The 14,047-nt window shown below is 38.9% G+C and overlaps 1 protein-coding gene across 5 annotated transcripts in view; it reads left to right on the plus strand.

Moving 5' to 3' along the window:
* Positions 1 to 14,047, plus strand: part of atg7 (ATG7 autophagy related 7 homolog (S. cerevisiae)) — a 67,173-nt gene that overhangs the window by 2,694 nt on the left and 50,432 nt on the right. For all 5 annotated transcript variants that reach the window (XM_034219222.1, XM_034219224.1, XM_034219226.1 and 2 more), the window contains exons 6-14: positions 61 to 177; positions 1,431 to 1,577; positions 1,834 to 1,922; positions 4,721 to 4,842; positions 6,167 to 6,257; positions 6,349 to 6,493; positions 7,359 to 7,517; positions 11,376 to 11,570; positions 12,734 to 12,979. In XM_034219222.1, coding sequence (XP_034075113.1) covers positions 61 to 177; positions 1,431 to 1,577; positions 1,834 to 1,922; positions 4,721 to 4,842; positions 6,167 to 6,257; positions 6,349 to 6,493; positions 7,359 to 7,517; positions 11,376 to 11,570; positions 12,734 to 12,979 — 1,311 coding nt within the window. The remainder of the gene's footprint in view (positions 1 to 60; positions 178 to 1,430; positions 1,578 to 1,833; positions 1,923 to 4,720; positions 4,843 to 6,166; positions 6,258 to 6,348; positions 6,494 to 7,358; positions 7,518 to 11,375; positions 11,571 to 12,733; positions 12,980 to 14,047) is intronic.

Below are 14,047 nucleotides of genomic sequence, written 5' to 3' on the forward strand. Positions count from 1 at the left end.
TTAATTACTTTGTGTTTGACTCTTTTAGCCATTTTTTTTATTTCTTTTTTTTCCCTCCAGGATTTGAAGAAGTACCACTTCTACTACTGGTTCTGCTTCCCTGCTCTTTGTTTCCCAGAGGGAATAAAGATTGTGAAACAGCCCGCTGCCCTAGAACAAGTTTTCTCAGCAAAACAGGTTGGCCTTTTTTAAAGATCGTTATACAATAACGGGAATGAACATTATCTCGTATTTTATCTTCCTCTTTTCTGAAATTGTAAAATATTTAAAAAAAAAAAAATTCTTGACACAACACGCACAAATGTTAATGCTCTTTACAAATTATAGATCTAATGTGTGAACTACTGTATAGTTAGGAGTTAATACTGTTGGCTGTTTTCCATAGAATACAAAAAAAAAACGTATTGGCCCTGAAATTCCAATATTATTTCCACTTGTCCAATTTTTTTACCAAATACCGCACGTTATTGCTAAAAAACTTTCTTAAGAAAATGAAATGGAGGCAGCTCCTAACAGTCTTGTTTAAATCTGCTTGGTCTGTCTAATAGTGTGTGGGTTATAGAATAGTATAATGATGTGAAATGAATGCTATTTCTCAGGTCAGTGGATCCAAGAAGTGAAAAGCCTCATTAAGAAAGTCTTAGAATGACTCATGAACAGCATGACTCCAACTGCAAGAGTCTGGTATACAGTACATGGGTAGAAACACCAAACAGTTACAGTGTATGTGTTCACTAAAACTCTTACCAAAGCCATGGCTGCCGTGTAATGAGAGCTATAATATCCTTTAAACCATGCTTTACTTTATATTACCAGTCAAATATGTCAGAATGTATGCTTTAGGAAATTATAATTATTTTGGGACTGCAGTGCCAGGTTCAGCGTAGATAAGTTCCTACCTGTTCCTGCTGCTTGGCTGACAATACATGTCTAACCCCTGAGCTGGGGGGCAGCTGTGGTCTTGATAGGCATTATGATTGCCATTCAAAAGCTCTCTCTCTATATGCATGTCAGTGTTTCCCCTAGGTTTACTGCTTTCGGGGGGTGCTGCCTGAGCGGGGGGGGTGGCGGCATTGGGATATATGTTTTTAAAATCCTCTGGAGCAGAGAGAGGCGCTGTGGATTATTGTTATTGATTAATGCATCAGCGTTTCTTAGGGTCAAAAACACTAAACTCACAACTTAAAATGAAAGCGTTTAGTTTATTTAATAAAAGAGCACATGTTCAATGTGAAAAATGACAGTAGACAGTAACACATTTTTTTTTAAACACCTTGAATTTCAGGGGGGGTGCGGGGCTCCGTTGGCGGGGCTCCGTTGGCGGGGCTCCGTTGGCGGGGCGCAGCGCCCTCCAAGACAATGGTAGGGGAAACACTGCATGTACAGCACCGATCTTATACTTTTAGCTGACTGCCTATGCTCTGTCTCAGATCACAGCCTTGCAGGATGCCTATGACTCAATGTGTATCAAAAAAGAGACCACTGCAGTGCCTTACTTCCTAATGAAGTACACAGAAGACACGGTTCAGATGGCTGCACTCAGTGACTGGGACACGTTCTTCACTGATACTAAGAAGGTACTACTTCATTTTGTGTTGTGGATAAATATTTTATGCAAGAGTATCATTTTTTTTATATAGGGACATTTTTTCCCAGCTTTCAAAGATGTCTGCTTTGTTGGATTGTTTTATACAGTACTTTATTTGACTGTATTTTTACAACACTCTCTCTCTCTCTCTCTCTCTCTCTCTCTCTCTCTCTCTCTCACTCACACACACAGACATACAGAATCCCTATTTGGTAAAGTAAACACACCTTGTTTGTTTTTTCTAGGTTACTGTGGGCGTCTACGATCCGTGTACTCTGTCTCAACATCCGGGCTGGCCTTTGAGAAATCTGCTGGTCCTCTTAGCTTACCAATGGTAATTCCCTTCTTTCTTGTGTGTGTGTTTTTTATGCTGGTAAAAGAAGAGGAAGTTCTCTAAAGGATTTTCTTTTTTTATAAACACATGCTGAGTTTGTGAATTTCACTGAGTGTTTTTCTGATTACATCGACTATTTTATTTAGGCACAACGCCACAGAAAGACAGGAAATGCCTGCTTAACTAATTTCCTGACTCTCAAGTGTAGTAAGCTGGTCTGATTTAAGATGTGATCTTCCAAAGTGAATGGCGATACTTGCATAGCTTTGTATCATTACAGAAAACTAAAATAACAGCTTCACTGGCACACTTATTCCTAACGGTGTTGTTGTTAGAGTTTCACACTTATGAGAATAATCAAAGCTGTACGATTGTGATGGTCCATTTTGCGCAATATCTTACATGTTGCTAAGTCATAGTTTTAAAACAAAAGTAATTCTTTCCAGACTATTATTTTGTGAAATGTTTAACCTTGCCTTTAGACATTTCAACATGACATGTCTAAAGGCAAGGTTAAACATTTCACAAAAACTATTTTATCCACCCAAAGATTAAGAATATTACTCAAAGATGGACAACTACATAGCACATTACGGCGCATACATGTATGTACGTCACCAAGGCTTTGTGCTTGTGATCATTGCAACAAGTAGTTAATCAAATGTCTGCCTTGTTAACACATGCCAGACCGATCTATGACACCTACAGTAGCACACAGCAGCTGCTGTCAATGGACACCATACTGTAGGCTTCCTAGTGGAAACACACAAACATAGCATGCAAAATGCATGGCATGGGAAGGCCATGCATTTTGGGATTCTTGAAACTCCTGATACTCACAAAGTATTTAGCCACTTAATGCTACACATTTTCTAAAATATTTGTTTCTATCAACTGAAGTTGTTATAAATGTTTCTGTCTGAACCACTGTTGTTTTGAAAGCAGGAGTGGTCTAGTAGCTGGAATCTGAGAGGGCATTTTGTACAACTCCAGCTGAACACACATGAGCCATCTTGTTTTGTGAACAGGAGTAACAGATTTTAATGCATTCTGTTACAGCTCATAAATTACTACAGTTGCTTACAGACTCAAGTGGTCGTGCACATGATGGTGGTATGTGGAAGCTTGTGTGGGCTTTGCAAAGCAATATATTTTTACTGAAGTATTTACAGAGAAGAAATGTGAGCACACCACGGATGAGTGAGTGCAAGTGCTTGGATCAAATGTTAAGTAATACATCTAAGAAAGAAATGTCTGAGCATTTCTTAAAATGTGTACACAGATGATTTAAACCAAATGGCATGCACTGTTGGTGTCATGCAGGCATTTTAATATCGTACTTTAGAGTTTATTTTGTGCAATGTTTTCTCAAGGTAATTCTATAGTTTAAAGGCTGCATGAAAGAAAAATCGAAAATTGGTCAAATTGCATCTGAGATTGTAAGAAACTATTTGAAAACATGACAGATGCAATATTAGGAAAGTAAAATTGTTCTGTTCGCCAATGGTGGGATCACTTAGACATCTAAAATACCCAACATGGTATTCTGTTTGTAACAAATGATGCGGCCTACTTGCATATATAATTTATTGTTGATTTATACAAGGCTTTCCTTAAAGGGTTTATTGCCCATCACATCTCATATTATCATTTGAGACAGTTCCTTATGTTGTTGCAAAACATATTATATCTGCTTTCTAGTACCATTAGAGAAGCCTGTAGTCAAGGCTTCTCTAATGGCCATCTATGACAAATCAATTATATCTCATATTAGTGTCCTCTATTACCAATAAATGCTGTGCTGTGCTTTTTTGTTATTAAGCATGTTTCTTTCCTAGACCCTGGGTTAATATCATTTATTTTTTCCGGTTTATAAGTGGAAAACAATCTTAATGCGCTTTACAGAGTTAGACATGCACACCGACAGACAAAAAGTAAAGGACCAACTAAATACATTTTCAAAAAAAAAGTTCATTCTTTAAATGTCCAATTGATATACAACAGAAGAGTATGTCACAATGTGATAACTATGATGTATTTCTAATCTTAAACAAGACCAAACTAGATATATCTCCAGATTGATCTTAAATATGTCTACATTACTTGATCATATAGCATCATCATCTGAGGTTGACAATAAATGATCAGTCGCTTCACATTTCATGACTGCCATTTCAATGAAGTTTAAAAATGTACATCATTTTTTTCCTTAGGGAGTTTGTTTTTTCCTGGCACTTGTGTTGCTTTGTTAGTGATATTTTTATTGCATAATTATTTTACATTTAAACAAAGAACTCCCACTGGGAGCAGTTTAGCAATAGTATGCCTTGCTACTAGTAGCTTATCAGCAGCAAATACAGATAAGCGCTTGTGCTCAGTATTGAGCTGCAGATTTGATCAAATACAAAACTTCATCAATCTTTTTTCTGTCAGTGTTAAACATAAACTGTTGATGTTGGCTGAGGTGGGTGAAGAAAGAATTATGATGTAGCCGCAAAGTCTCGCTTATTCAGTCTTTCCGCTGCAGTCTGATTGTGTAATGTGACTGGTCATTTAGTACCATATTAGGGGAAATGTGTTGTGTGGATTTGTGTTGATCATATTTGTGTGAGTGCTCAGTTATCAGTGTTGTGTCTTGCATTAGCAAGGGGAAACAGCATATTCAGTTATTAAGTTGTTTTTGTGAGATTTTTCTCATTTCTTGTTTACACTATAGATTCTAATTTGTGCATGCTGTGTTTTTTTTGTTGTTTGACTTTTGCATATCCCTTATTTTGGTTTGTTTGTGTGTTTTTCAGGGGCTCTAAGCTGGACACAGTGGAGGTGCTGTGTTTCAGGGACAGAACTCTGCAGGGCAGCCGCTCCATTCAGCACAGTGTCATCTTCCAGATAAAACTACCTGGGTTTCCCCTCAACTCAGGTAATTGTATTTCTTTAATGTTTGTGTGGTTTTATCCGTAGCAATGAATGTTTATTGCCAAGAAGATAATCACCCTAATTTACCAAAGTTACTCATTTATTTTCAGGTAAAAATCCTTTTTATCAAACAAAGCCCTGATTTCAATTTCACACTGCTCTACATTTCATCTAATGAACACATCTTTACATCAAGAATATGATTCAGGGAATTACATTTCCGCCTGTTTGCACTTTTTTGTTTGTATCCCTTCCACTCTGGATGGTAGCCACATTTAGGGATGTTTCACTGGCTGCTGCTGTAGGGTACAGACTTAGGCAAAGTCCCCCAAAGTAAAGCCAAAACATCTCGAGCGCCCCCTGGTGGCTGGCTGTTAGTTTAGGGAGCGCTTGATTTGACATGCAGCAGGTTTTCTATAGATAGAGCATGCATGTTAAATTCACTGTCACAATAACATGAATATACTTGTCAAATGCCGTGATCACAATGAATGTTTAATTATTGTGCAGCCCTAATCCGTCCATACTATGCTTCTGTGTTCTTCATAGCTTATTTTGCACTGACACTTTTTGCATCCTTTTGAAACCACACTAATCTCACACAGCCTTTCTATTATTCCTTTATCCTGTGAATAAGGCATGAAAGTAATTTTAAATGGTAATAGCAGCAAAGGGGGTGGAGGTTGTTGAGATCAGACGGCGTGTCTTTGTATACTTCGGTCTACCTCTTCAACACAGCGTTGCCTTTAATTGACTCACTGAGGACGTATTCATCCTACAACAAAATGATTCAGCCTTATTGTTTGATTGTGCATGGACAGATTTGGTATTGTTTCCAAATGGCTTAATAAGGATACCTCAGACACAACATGGTCAGTACTTGCCACGACCAAAAGTGGCTTACTATTTGGCAAGATTAAATACATTTCAAGTTAATTTACATTCACAATCCCATATGGTATAATTCAACACTATTTCATTTGTACAATCACACAGTAGAGAGAAATCAATTCTCATCCGCCCTCTTACTGTTGAAATGCTGTCAATACTTTTTTTAAATGAACTTTTCCTTCTTGAAAAATAATCTTCAAAGATGACAGAATAACAAGACACACAGCCGTGACATTTTCTTTAAGTGTTTTCAGATAACACAGGCATAAATGTCAGGGCTGCACACATCAAAACTTGAAAAAGAAAACAAACATTTTAGCAATTTTGTAATGTGGGCGATTATGGTTTTTCTTTTGTTTAAAACTGTCTCCACAACTCTCACTGTGTAATAGGTATTGTTATGCCTAATCAACTTGATCAATGTTCTGTTTTCACAGCGTGTCCCAAGAGCGTAGGTTGGGAGAAGAACCCAAAGGGGGCCATGGGTCCAAGGATGGTCAACCTCAGCGAATGCATGGACCCTAAAAGGTAATAACTACAAACAAAAAAATGTGTGAAAGGTGCAACAAAATGGACACTCATTACTTTGTGAACAAATGTCTTCCTTGGCTCTCTCCAGGCTTGCAGAGTCCTCAGTGGACCTGAACCTGAAGCTGATGAGATGGAGGCTGGTTCCTACCCTGGACCTGGACAAGGTGGTCTCCACAAAGTGCCTCCTGCTGGGGGCCGGGACTCTGGGCTGCAATGTAGCCAGGGCTCTCATGGTAAGAGTGGGAGGATAAAACTCAGATATATAGATTTTTGGATTCAAGCATGCAGGAATTTGACTGTGTGTTTCTAGAGCTGTGTTTGCTATGCTTTCTATGTGACATACTCATCAGAATCAATGCAATGGTGCAAATGAATGTCTGTGGTTATACCTGCAGATTGGAGTTTTACAGAATTGTTTTGTCGCTTGAATATTCTACCCTCCACAAAACTCCTCCAGAGTCTATTTTCAGTGAGCTAGCTCGACCTGAACCAATTAAATAGGATTGTATTGGATGACTAACTCTGAAAGACTTTTTTATTTCTCCCAGAATCTGTAAAAGTGAACACGATTTAAGTGGCAGCCTAACTTGTTGGAATAAAACAAAATCTCTTTAAAGATCAAAACATTCCTAACTAAAAAAACAACATTTTCAGATGATATACGACCAAGTCCAAGTCACTTTAATAGACTCCACTATCAAAAATACAAAGACAACTATAATATATTGCTTTCAAGGCTGCACCGGAAAAATAAGCGACATTTTTCTTTTTGTGCTCTCACTCTTCTGTTCTGTGGGCACTTATTATTACCCTCTGTCACTCAATGTGAACATGATGAATACCCTGGTGCAACTTAATTGATATGGTGGCTAGACCTTGTAACAATAGAGAGTGATTTTAATCAGAAAGCTAGAATAATTTAAGTCTGTGCTACCTGCACACTGATTTATTCATTATTCCAAAATGAATGGAAGCATTCATTTCTAAATGCACACTGAGAACATAACCTCCCGCTCATTGTCACTGAAGCTGCTAACAAAGTGTCAATAAATAGAGGTTCAAAATGATGTGATTAAAATATGAATGTTTTTTCTCCAGGGATGGGGAGTGAGACACATCACATTTGTAGACAACGCGAATATTTCATACTCCAATCCAGTCCGGCAGCCGCTCTATGAGTTTGAGGACTGTCTCGGAGGAGGGAAGTCCAAAGCCCTTGCAGCTGTGGACCGCCTCACCAAGATCTTTCCTGGTGTGGTGAGTACTTGAAGTCAAATACTAATGGCCAGGCTGTGGAATATGATCTCACATCATGTGGGGATCAATCATCCAAAATCCTACCCATCTGTCTTTGTTGGTTTAATACCTTCATTTGACAAGTGCTATGTTTCTATTTTTTGAATTTGTTGCAACAGCTCCTTTTTATATATATATCAGCATTGCCATTATAACAATCAAAATGTTGGTTGGGCTTATAATCCAATTCCCGTATAATCATATTCCTTTTTGATTAGTCATGGCTGTGATGTGCTCCTTGTATATTAATGCTGCAGTCTCATTCGTTTGTTGATTAATTAGTGGGTTCTCTGGGGGAGATGTTTTGCTACATTACTAAATGAAAAAACAGCCAAACACTCGAAACAGGGCTCCGTTTTAGTGCAAAACCATCACTTATTAAGCTACTTGTAAAAACAATGACGGATGCATATTTATGATGTGAATTATGGGAACATTTGTGTGAGGATGCATTCATGTTTATCAGAAGATGTAGGCAAGGCAAGGCACGGCAAGTTTATTTATATAGCACTTTTCAACACAAGGCAATTCAAAGTGCTTTACAAGAAATGAAAGAGATTAAGAAAATGGCATTTAAAATCAGTCATTAAAAAGAAAAGCTAATAAAATAAACATTAAAAGAAAAAATACATGGATAAAAGTTACAGTGCAGTCAATTAAACATTAAAAGAAAAAAGTACATGGATCAAAGTTACAGTGCAGTCTAAGATATGAATAGTTCAATTAAAAGCAGCGACAAAAAGAAAAGTCTTCAGCCTGGATTTAAAAGTAGTCAGAGTTGTAGCGGACCTGCAGGTTTCTGGGAGTTTGTTCCAGATGTTTGGAGCATAATAACTGAACGCTGCTTTACCATGTTTAGTTCTGACTCTGGGGACAGAAAGCTGACCAGTCCCTGAAGACCTGAGAGATCTGGATGGTTCATAATTTAGCAGGAGGTCAGAAATGTATTTTGGGCCTAAACCATTCAGTGCTTTATAAACCAGCAGCATGTAGGCAGTTCATAAGAGGTTGATTCGCTTACATTTTGCCTGCACTCAAATGTTATGTCATTCTGTGATTCAGTAAACCATTTGCTCAGTTGTAACAGCTTCTTGTGTAGCAGTTATTACACATGTTGATACTCTGGTACTTTAAATACACTTTGCCAAATACTTCTATACTTCTACTGAAGTATATATTTCCATCCAGAAATGGTACCTGTCATTGAGTATATTTAAAGGAGTGTATTGGTACTGCTAATACGCTAATGTAAATGATCTAAGTTCTCTTTCCCATACTGTTGTGATACCAGGAGGTGTTCCTATATATTGCCATACATTCAGTCAGCAGTTTTAGTTTTTTATAATGTTTTGAAGCATCACTTTGAAGTGTTGCAAACTCAAACATTTGGTATGCAATGTAGAGCTCAGTCTGAGGAACTGAACATTTTAACTCTGAGGCGCCTTGTGCCAGTCAAGCAGACGGCAGTTAGAAAACACCTGGTTAATCTTTATGTGAAAGCACTTAGAGACTCACTCACTGTCTGACCGGTAAACTATTATCGGATTTCCCTTGATCTTAGAAAGACTAAAGCCTCATATAAAAGTTGTACACCCTGCAGACTGTGACATCTCTGTAATAGGTTGTTCCTGAACATGATACAATGGGTCTGGATAATAGTCAGCAACAAGAATATGTCTTATGTCTTCCTTACGGCCCATTTACACACACGCACAAATAATTGGCATGTCATCAAATCTATATCCCTGTTACTTTGCTGCCCTTGTAATTTGTTCCTCTCCTTTTCTTCTGGGAATGACATGAAGTGAAGAACAGAAGGTTTAACACTTGATTGATGGCTCTGCTCTCATGATGTTTGTCTCGACAGTTCGTTTGTCCACAGGCAATACAAGCTGCACCCATACCTGCCCTTCTATTTTTCTGTGTGTGTGTGTGTGTGTGTGTGTGTGTGTGTGTGTGTGTGTGTGTGTGTGTGTGTGTGTGTGTGGTGTGTGTGTGTGTGTGTGTGTGTGTGTGTGTGTGTGTGTGTGTGTGTGTGTGTGTGTGTGTGTGTGTGTGTGTGTGTGTGTGTGTGTGTGTGTGTGTGTGTGTGTGTGTGTGTGTGTGTGTGTGTGTGTGTGTGTGTGTGTGTGTGTGTGTGTGTGTGTGTGTGTGTGGTGTGTGTGTGTGGTGTGTGTGTGTGTAGTGTGTTGTAGGGCTGTAGTGTGTGTGTGTGTGGTTGTGTGTGTTGTGTGTGATTGTGGTGTGTGTTGTGTGTGTGTGTGTGTTGTGTGTGTGTGTGTGTGTGTGTGTGTAGTGCTGTGTGTGTGTGCTGTTGTGTGTGTGTGTGTTCCTGCCTTGTTTTGCTACAAACAAGTGGCACCAGGGTGTGAAAGAAAGATACAAACTATGGACTCTGATAGCAGAGAGCACCCGATTGAACCGAGAGGAGTCGGTTCACACAAGGTCAAAATGTTGAAAAGGTCGTAAGCAGATTAATATTTTGTCTGCGGACAAATACCTGAATACCCTGACATTTAAAGGGTATTTTGTCGTGTTGGCACCAACCCCTTTTTTCCTCTTTTTACATGTTATCAACAGTGAGGTCAGAGCTGGTTGAAGTATCATTACATTACATTGCATTTAGCTGACGCTTTTGTCCAAAGCGACTTACAATAAGTACATTCGACCAGGAAGACACAACCTATCATCAACAGTGGCATCGTTGGATTATCATTGAGTGTTTTTTCTCCTTGGAGGGAGATATTTTTCCACAATGGGAATGATTTCTTTTTTTATTTCTTTGACTTGAAGTGTTTGTAGTGGAACTATGAATATGATTAACATCACTGCTCTACAACAAACTACCTACGCAATGCTTAGCAACACTTGCGTCAGAGTGCAATGTAAATTCCAGCCCGAGTTAACACTCCCACTCTTGACACATTTACAGCGAAGGCAGTGTGTAAATTCCTCTGATTCGGTAAAAGTGGCATTCCTTCTTGTTAAGATCTCACACCTCGTCTTTGCCCTTTTCTCTCCCTCTCTTCACTGTTCATTTACTCTTGACATTTAGTTTGCTCTGATGTCATTCCTGCAATCCCTGGAGATAATTATATATATATATATATTGAGGTTTGGCAATTGACAATAAAAGTAATTTCAGATTTCTTGTGGAGATTCAAGGTTTCCTTTTATACTTTCCTATCGACTTATACAGGAGAGTACATGTATGTGGACTCAGGTGTGTTATGGCCATGAGGTGAACAAATATTCCCCAGAGGGACAGTTCAGTGACTGCACCTGCTCTGCCATCACGTATCTGTCTAGACTAGCATCTCACTCAGCAGAGGCACATCAAAAGACCATTTTGGCTCTGCTCACTTTTTAGCTTCTGACCTGCTCACTAACAGCAGCTGATCCATTTTCTTTCCATAAAAAGACCCTATAGGACATCAAATGTTGAAGTACATTTTTGACACAATGTAGGTTTTTTTTGTTATCACTGTCAATAAGTAAGCAAGAGTGTTTTCAAAACCTTCCCAAACTTAACAATTTTGATTTCTAGATGCAACACTGTGGAATGTAAATGCTTGAGTGATTTTTAAATGTACTGTATGTATAATTCAAATACTTCAGATGTGGCATTTTGAATGGTTGATAATGTACAGCTATTGCAAATATAAAACCAAAAAGAACACATTATCTTCCATGGAAAAAAATAGTTGAATGCAAAAAGGACTACATTTGCACATGGAGCATTAATCTTCTAAGTGATGAGATCCGTTTCTAATTCCTTGTCTCCTTGTTTTTCCTCTTTGTCTCTGTCTACTTCCTCAGAATGCAGAGGGATTCAACATGAGCATCCCTATGCCTGGTCACCCAGTGAATTTCTCTGAGGCCACTCTTTCCCAGGCCCAGAAGGATGTCGAGCACCTGGAGAAGCTCATTTCAGAACACGACGTGATCTTCTTACTAATGGATACGAGGGAGAGCCGCTGGCTGCCCACAGTGATAGGTGCAAGCAAGAGGAAGGTAAGAACAACAGAACAGCCACACACACATTGACCAGCTTGGGGAGGAGCGAAATAACGTTTAAAAGTATTTTGGAGAGGGAAAAACTGTCATGATCATATTCTCAGGGGACAGATAATATCTTGTCCTAACAAAATGCACTTAGCCCACACAAATGCTTTTCCATCTTGCTTGTCAGTGCTTTTGTATTGGAGCCTCATTATCTCTAATAATGTGCTGTCCACCACCAAATGACAAATAGACAAACATTTGCAACTGACAATGATGGGGAACAACGATGACTCATCTATCACCTTAAGAATATTCAATTTACACTAATCATGTGGCCAGAAGCAGGATGTCAAATGCGTTGTTTCCTGTTAAGTGAATTGTTTCTAATTGTCTAGACAAAAACACAGCATTTAGTGTTAGAAAAAGATTTAGTTGATCCCCATCAATTGTGTCTGTTATTGTACTTTGATTTAAAAAATGCACATTAGTTTGATGGTGGTGCTTATGTTAATTCAATGGATCAGGACGGAGTCTTTCAACACTTTGCTCTAAGGATCAATGCAGCACTGTAACAGGAATCATGTATGACTTAGTAAACATTGTTCTTGTTTTCCTTACTTGAAGCTGGAAGTTGAACTTCACTTTTCTTCCAGGAAATTGAAATAGCTCGATACCTGTTTACCAGTTGAAATGATATTAGCTGCCAGGCAACGTGAAATAATGGAACTTTTTGTCATTCATTTGTAAAGCCCCTAGTGCTATCACGCTGCTATATTGCTAAATGCAGTGTTCTTTGGACCGCTGATTAGGTTTTCTCTCTGGCCAGCCCCGCTGAGAGGTTATTTGGCCATTTGTGCTGCGGGGCTGTCTCAGACTTCTCCGCAAATTGGCCTCATCATTTATTTCCGTTGCTTCCCCAAAAGTCTAGATGCTTTCAACATTGTAAAGAGCCTATTAATGTTTTGTATAATTTCTTTCTGAAACCATTGAACACATCACAACCATTTTAAATTGTATAAAACGACACATTTAGTTCATTTAATTTGGCTGAAATGTGTAGTGTGAGAGTTTGGGAGAAATATTAAGTATTCCTAATAAATCCAAAGCTATTCGTGACTTTTTTTTTTGTATTCATCGTGACTTGGTGTGATTGTTGTGTTTCCCCCTTTCAGCTTGTGATGAACGCCGCTCTAGGCTTTGACACATTTGTCGTGATGCGCCACGGCCTGAAGAAACCCCCCGTCAGTCAAAGTGTTTCTGCAGGGGCCGACTCCTCCACTTCCTGTTCTTCTGCCTCCTCTTCATCCTCCACACCCGCCGGCACAGCACCTACTGTCCCAGGATCCTCTCTGTTCTCCAACATCCCAGGGCACAAGCTGGGCTGCTACTTCTGCAACGATGTGGTGGCACCAGGAGATGTAAGGAGAACACATTGATACCAAGCATGCACTCAACTCACGTCACGAACAAACACACAGCCAAAACATTTGACACAAAAAAGGGAGAATTGTTTGACATGTTTTCTCCAATCAACACTCTTGGCAGTTTTCAGCAAAAGGTTCTGATAAACCATTTGAATGTTACCTCACCAGCACCCAATACTTTACTGATGCAGTTAGCAACTAGCTGGTAAACATAGTAGAGCCTTTAGCAGCTAAAGAGTCAGATATTTGTTTCAGTAGTTGGAGAAGATTCAAAACAGAGCTCAAAGGAGGGTGAATATTGTGTACTTACATTTTTCCACCGCCCAGAAGCACAAATTAAAGTAATGCAAATGTTGTGCTGTGCTAACACAGGATTAATATATTACATTTAGAATGTTGATGTTTGAGTTTAAAGCTTGATCTGTTCCCCAAACTATATTTGTATACTAACTATAATCTAAATAAGTATGCAGTTTGAAATTGCAAGGTTTATGGTATTTTTCTTTATTGTGAATACAGTTAAAACATTTCTGATATTCATTGTCATAAGCTGAACAACTGTACAATTTTAAAGTGCTATGTGAAATTGCAGGAAGGTGCCTGACACAGCCTTTCCTTTTTTCTTGCCACCCTGTGTACCATTTTTGTACCTTTTGACACTCTTTGTTTCTCTCTGTGGTCTTTTTCCCCTTCATGGCCTTTTGATTTGAGAGCATGAAAGCAATTCATCAGCTATTTAAGGACAGAGCAATTGGTTGGAAGCTGTGCTATTCAGCTCTGATTCCCATATAAATGCCGATGGCCGCAGCCCGCTGTCACAGGTCAGAGTAATATTAACATTTGAGTCAGAGTCACAGCCTGCTCTCGCTAAAGCTGAGCATGCTGAATGAATAGGAACTTATGGATAATGTCCCGAGAGTTGTCTGTGGATTGAAGTATAATGGTACAACAATGGAGGTTATCTATCACTGCTGTGTCTTTGATCAGTTCCTATTACAAAGTGAGACATGCTGTGAAGGAAACAAGCTAACATGCGTTTCTGTCTTAGTGTTTGTAGCCATG

This window comes from Gymnodraco acuticeps, unplaced genomic scaffold (assembly GCF_902827175.1).
Source record: "Gymnodraco acuticeps unplaced genomic scaffold, fGymAcu1.1, whole genome shotgun sequence".
Classification (NCBI taxonomy): Eukaryota; Metazoa; Chordata; class Actinopteri; order Perciformes; family Bathydraconidae; genus Gymnodraco; species Gymnodraco acuticeps.